The 6,724-nt window shown below is 40.7% G+C and overlaps 1 protein-coding gene across 1 annotated transcript; it reads right to left on the bottom strand.

Moving 5' to 3' along the window:
- Positions 1 to 364: 364 nt before the first annotated feature.
- Positions 365 to 1,540, bottom strand: socs4 (suppressor of cytokine signaling 4). Its single transcript, XM_008299840.1, has one exon. The coding sequence runs from the start codon at positions 1,538 to 1,540 to the stop codon at positions 365 to 367; it is 1,176 nt and encodes a 391-aa protein (XP_008298062.1).
- Between the last annotated feature and the right edge of the window lie 5,184 nt (positions 1,541 to 6,724).

Here is a 6,724-nt window from a genome sequence, read left to right as displayed (position 1 = left end):
CGGTGAACTTTAAGAATCCTTCTTTCCTTAAGGCGACTGTTGTGGAGCGTATTTATTGTAGGTGTCTGAGTGTATCACAGTCAGCTCTGCGAGTTCGTTTCTTGTCCCACGAGCTTGTCAGAGAACTTAAATCCATCTCTTGGTGCTTGTGGATCACAATGGAAACACGACGCCCATCAGTTCCTTCAGTGTCTGAACTTGATTCTTTCTGATTGTCTCTTGATGCATCAGAATCAACGAACCTCTCCAGCTCTGCATCCTTAAACAGCCATTTGGAGTTTAATGGCAGCGTTCAGTCCACTTTCCCAAGAGAAGCTGCCTCTGCTTGTCCTGTCTGTGCCCTCCATTAGCGAGTTCTGGACCGTCACACAGCGCAGGCCCCGTCACACTTGATGTGATACTGTCTGAGATATTCCCTGAGCTGAGGAGGCAGCGGCAGGTCGTCTACGCCCCGGTAGGTGGTGCAGCTGCAGATCAGCGCCCTGCACAGGTGCTGCAGGGAGAACGGGAAGGTCCTGGGTAGCGGCCTGGACAGCAGAGGTTCGAAGAAGAGGCAGGTGGCCGGGTCGCTGTAGTGCCTCAGCAGCCCCGTCACACTGGGGTCCCGGTACATGCACGGGTCCCTCACGTCGAAGCTGAAACGCTTCCCGTTCTGCTCGATCCGTGCGTGCAGGGAGCGGCTGTAGCGACGGAAGCTGACCGAGAAGAGGAACTCGTCCTGGGCAGAGTCTCGGAGCAGGAAGGTTCCCTCCGGCTGGCCCTCCAGCAGCTCCTCGGCCTCGAATCGGTTCAGCACCCCCCAGTAGCAGGGGCTGTTGTTGATCTGCAGCAGGTCCGGGACCAGGATGTAGTCCGTGTGGCCACAGCTGCCTCCTGCTCCCCCATGAGGGCAGGAAGGGTTCCAGTCCTCCAGACTGGTGCTTCCAGGCCCAGGGGAGCAGCAGATGTCCTCCCAGGAGAGAGGCGTCTGTGGCGGGGAGGTAGTCGAGGAGACGCTGGCTTTCAGGGGAGCCTCCATGTCTTTGAGGGCACTTGGGTGGGAGGCGTGATTCTTTATAAGGTGCCAACATCGGGCCAGTTCAGACTTGGGTGAGAACGGACAGTTGTCCTGCATGAGCTCTGAGACGTGGATCTTACGTTTGGACCAGAAGAGCACCGAGAAGGGCCTTGAGGAGCCCGGCGGGTGGTGGTGGTGGTGGTGATGGGAGCGCAGAGGGAAACACTGGCCCACGGCGTCCTGGAACTTCTGCCTCAGAGACCGTCTGGACAAGGCCTTCCTGCAGACCACGTCGATGTCTCCGGACGTCAGAGCGTCTCCGAGGGCGCTGCAGCTACACTTCCGCTCCCTGCGCCGCCTCGGACAGGAAGTCGACCGAACGCCCAGCTCCTCTGTCCCGTCCGCCTCCGTCCCGCCGGGACTGGAGCCGTTGCGGGAGCTCCGGGAGCGTTTCTTCCCCCTCCAGACGTAGCTGTCGGCGCTCCAGCTGCGGAGGCCACATTTGGGACGAGTGTCGGAGCCTCGTGGCTTCTTCTCGGACATTTCTGCTTCGTCTTCTGGCTCTGTGACACATTCAAAGACACGCCAAACATTTTGATAATCGGTAAACAGAAAATAGTCCAAAAAGTCTGCAAGATAAATAATTGTGCCAGAAAAAATATGTGGAAAATGCTGGAGAACTGTAAAGACAATGAAAGTCATGGCAAATGTGTCATTTTACAGTCACATTGTAAAATATCTATAAAAGTACAGCTTTGGCCTGTTTTCTTTTCAAAAATGAAATTAACACTTTGTGTGATTTTTGTTAGAAATCATTTAAATGAATTTAAATGAAAATCTATAAAATAACAGTTAAAAATGATTCATCATGATACCTTTTTAATATACTAACATTTATTTCAATGATTGCGAACATTTCATAAATAATTTTTATTCGTCAACTAGTAAATAATCACCAGCCATTCTGATCGATCACCTGGAGGGAAGAGTTTTAAAATTCTGCAAAAAAAAAAAAAATCAACAACAACAACAACAACAACAAAAAAACAGCAAAAATCTGCCAGACAAATTTTTAAAATGGTGTAATACTGTAATTTTCAAAAGCTCCAAAAACCATAAAAATAATTTTAAATATCTGTAAAATAATTACATTTTTTTTCAGTCAACTTTTTAATGTGGACATTATTTACAGTTTTGGCCTGTTTTAGAATCAATACTTTTCTTTTTTTTTTTTTTTAAAAAAAATGTGATTTCACTCGATAACATCTGTAATTTAACAAACTGTGAAAACTTATCAAATAGATTCTCTTTACCATGTAAGTCCTTGATGTACATAATTTTTCTTTCAATGACAAAACATTGATTTTTAGTTGACAACTATTAATTAATCGACAATCATGAAACGGAAAAACCCACAAAAAAAAAGTCTGGAAACAAGTGCCAAAAAACACTGTAAACTGTAAAAACGGTGAATATTTGTAAAATAATATTTCTAGTTTAATTTATCAAACACCATGAACAGTTAATACATGTTTAACTGTAAAATCTATAAAATAACAGTTAAAAAACATTTGCCATTTGAGTCTTTTATATACATAATTTTTCAAATCTGCTATGAATTGATTGTCAAAAGGGATGAAAAAGTCTAAATTCTCTCATTTCAGTTTGCTGAATTTAAATTCTTAGTTTTTTCTCCTCTATGACAGTAAGCTGAATATCTTTGTGTTGTGGACAAAACAAGACATTTTTAGAACATAATCTTTGCATTTAAGAAACACTGACCAACATTTGTCACTATTTTCTGACCTGATATAAACCAAACAGTTAAAAATAATCAAAAGCTTTTTCAACAGTGGATATAATTGTTAGTTTCAGCTCATGCCTTCTTATCCATGACACAATATGAACGTAAGGATTTAAAATTTGGTATCAACGAGGTAATTCCAGTGGAGTTGCACATTAAGACACAAGAGAAACACGTGTAAACACAAATTAATGACACTTTAAGCACCAGAAAATATTAAATATCACAGAAAAATCCATTTTAGGACGTGAGAACATGTTAGTTTCCCTTAAAGCACCCTGTGAAGAGTGTTAAAACTCATCAGAGCCACACAGGGTTAAAAATCTATTCATCAAATTCACTTTTCACGCCCTTAAAGAACTTTTTTTTTGTTGTTTTTTTTTAATGCGTGCACACAAAGCTGCTGTCTCATCATTTCCTACTGAACTGTTAGGCTGACGTGGAGTCCCACTGATTTACTGATCATCTCCAGAGGCAGCAAATCCAATTAAGACTTTAGGAAGAGAAACAAAGAACAGATCAGTTCCTATAGAACCACAGAAATTGGTTTAACATCTACTTAGTCAGGCCACTTTTTTTTGTGTGTTTCATTCAGAGAAAGCAGCTTTTTTTTTTTAAACACTTAAATTGCAGCCTGACGTTTCTAAGTGGAAGCACAGTTGGTCACTCATAATGCAAAAAATAAGAATCTAATCTGCAGGAGCAGCCTGTGAGCAGCAGGAGGTTCAACAGCACAACGCTCTGTGCTGTTATTAACTGTTTGAAGATTAATGCAGATTATCTTACCTTCCAAACGGTGTCAGAAACAGACCTCCATGTCCGTGTGTGAGCAGCCTGCAGCCTTCCTCTGCTCTGACAGACGGACGGCAGACTCTCCTGCTTCCTATATAATTATGATGCCACGTTCCCGGGAGAGGAGGGGGGGTACTTCCTCTCTGCCAGGCCGGTCTGAATGAACGGGGGGAGGTGGAGGTCGGAGGGCGGTCTCAGGTTAATGGCAGCGAGACTTCCTCCTCCTCCTCCTCCTCCTCCTCCTCACATCCCCTTTACACGTTCATTGACGGATTCCACGTCCCAAAAAAAAAAAAGAAAAAGATGACATCCAGAGCAGCAGCAGAGTGTTTTTGTTCATGCACAAAGTGGATTATTTCGGCTTGTAATTCAATCTCTGCATGAAGATTTGAGTCCTTTTAACTTCACCAGGCTCAACTTAAAACATCACAGTGGAGCTCTGAAGCTGTTTAAGTCGGTCTGAACGACAAACCGTGGACTTGTGAACCGTTCCACCCAGCAGAGGAAACAACATTTTAAGAAGCTTCACGTATTGATTGAATAACCTTTTGAGTTTCTCAGTTAAAACTTCCAGCAAGTGCTGCTGAATGGACTCATCTGTCAGGATGATGTCATGCTCACGCCGCCGCGGGCTGCACCTCGCTCTGGATGACATTTTGGAGGATCTATAATTCATGAAACAAATAGACTGCATCTATCAGACAAATAATATTACTCCCAGCGGTTGAGTTTGCGTGCTGGTGTCTGGGTGTGCTGCTCGGTGCCCTTTCAGCTCCAACAGATAAAGGAAAGTCATCAATAAATGCCTGACATCTCAGATAATGTAGTGACACTCAGCTTCCTCTTAGCTGAATATTTAATGCTCTTCACATTATCACAGCAGGATGATAACGCCACATGTTCTGGCAAACAACCAGATCAATTTATCTGACCTCAGCTCAGAAGTAGCAGCAACTCCAGAAGTTTGACTGAAAGGATTCGACCGTGAACAAGTAATTATGTCAGATGGGTCATACTGTCAAGAACAAATCTGCAAAACAATGAAGAAATGACATTTTTGGTGTAATCTTCATCAAATGTTTTGATACAATTTTTCATCATTAGAATTAAAAGTTTTTATGTGATTACTTGATATTATCTGTAATTTATCAGTGGAAATCCATAAAATGACAGTTTAATTATTTAGAATACGTGTTTGTTCTTTCAGTGACTGAAAAAAGTCCAAAAATTCTTCAAAAAAACTAACAAAAGACTGAAAACTTGGCAGCAAGGATGCCAGAACAAATGGTAGAATACTGTAGCACTAAAAGAAAAACTGTGAAAACAATGAAAATAACAGCAAATATCTGTAGAATATTTTTTTAGTCGATTCAAATACAGTAAATCTGTATAATTTTACAGTCACACGTTGCTTAAAAAGGAGTATTTCCAAAGCTACAGCTTTTTTTTTTAATGTGACATTAAAGCCAGTATTAAAATAAACACTTTTTAAAATGTGATGATACTGGATATTATTGGTAGTTTAACAAAACAGGAAATCTATAAATACATCAAAGTTAAAACATTTTTTTTACCATTTGCTAGCCCTGAAATCTACTTTGTTTTTCTTTCAAATTTCAGTGAAGATATTTTTGATAATTTAAATGTGATAAAATAAAAGTAATTTTAAAATCACACATTGTAAAATAAATGAACATTTATAGAAATACAGATTTTTGATGGAGGACATTATTCATTTATTTATTTATTTTTTAAATCATTAACATGTAAAATAATCCTTTTTTTAAATCTGTGTTTTTTTTTCTCTCTAATTATCTGTAATTTAACTTTACAGAACATTTTTTACACTTCCTAACTTCCTCACCGTTTCAAAGTTTTCCTGAAAGGTCCAGGTGAAGGAACGCTGCTCGTCCTTTCCATCTTTAAATGAGACGTCTGGCCGACACTTTCCACTGCGAGGCCTCGACTCTGAAATACTTCTTCAGATGGTTCATTCCAGCCTAAACCTGTTGTTGAGATGTTCCAGCCCAGATGAAGGAGGTGAACTGATCGACCGATGCTCCACTGACACAGCCTTCAGTCTGGCTGATAGAACATGGAGACAGTATTTTGATTTACAGTTTGTCCAAGATAGCTGGCTTTATTTTGTAATCTGATTACATACTACTACTACTACTACTGAGGGCTGCTGTTGCTAGGCAACGCTTACATCCTGTCATTCACAGATTCTCAGAAACTCACCGTTTCCCGTCTCTCCATGAAACATTCAGGCTCTGAATGTTGAATGGCAGCTCAAATTGATTCAGCAGAATAATGGACGGACGAAAAACAGACAAATGCGCGATGCCAGGAGACGTGGAGGCTTTTTATTTACTAGATGAAGAAAGGAAGCGAAACCATTCGAGCACAAATCCGTGTGTTTTTCCTCGTACAGTCTTCTTTTCTGGGCTAATTTAATGGAAGCTGCTACCTTTACCAAGTCAAAGTTTTATAATTTAACTTCATAAAAAGGATTTAACTGGGGGGTGTTGTCATTTTTGGACCGTTGCACTTTAACCAACTGATTCTTAATCCCCACAGTAGTTCCGTACTCTGTGTAGAAAAAGGAAATATAGTGATTGGAATTAATAATACAGGAACAAAAATAATCAATACATTTTATAAAATCGTTAAATATTTCATGCAAACCTGCTAAAACGTTTTTTACCACAAAATATTTAAATTAACCTGTTGAAAATTTTACTTTGTCTCCCTCTTTAAAAAAAATTCTGAATCCATGCAGCTATTTTTAATTTTTACAAGTTTCACTGTCACATAAGTTGTCTGTGACGACTTTAAACCTGTTCATTATTTATTAACCTTTATTCACAACTGCTGTACTGCAGGTCTGTCGTCACTAACAGAGTCACAGCTTCAGTCTCCTTCACATCTGTGCAGACAAACTTTGTTGTACGTAAAATGATGCGTGAACAGATGTTAGCCGTGAAGTTAAAGAGAGATACGTCCATTACAACGTGTGCTTGTCTAAAAATAGCAGCGCTGTGGTGTCCGTGGCCTTGAATGTGGCGCAGATGTTCTGGTGTTTGTTTCTGTGACGGATATAATGAGGTGAGATAATATCAGATGAACGG

Source organism: Stegastes partitus, unplaced genomic scaffold (genome assembly GCF_000690725.1).
Source record: "Stegastes partitus isolate 25-593 unplaced genomic scaffold, Stegastes_partitus-1.0.2 Scaffold1472, whole genome shotgun sequence".
Lineage (NCBI taxonomy): Eukaryota > Metazoa > Chordata > Actinopteri > Pomacentridae > Stegastes > Stegastes partitus.
The sequence above is the reverse complement of the archived record's forward strand: the minus strand, read 5'-3'. Positions and strand labels throughout refer to the sequence as shown.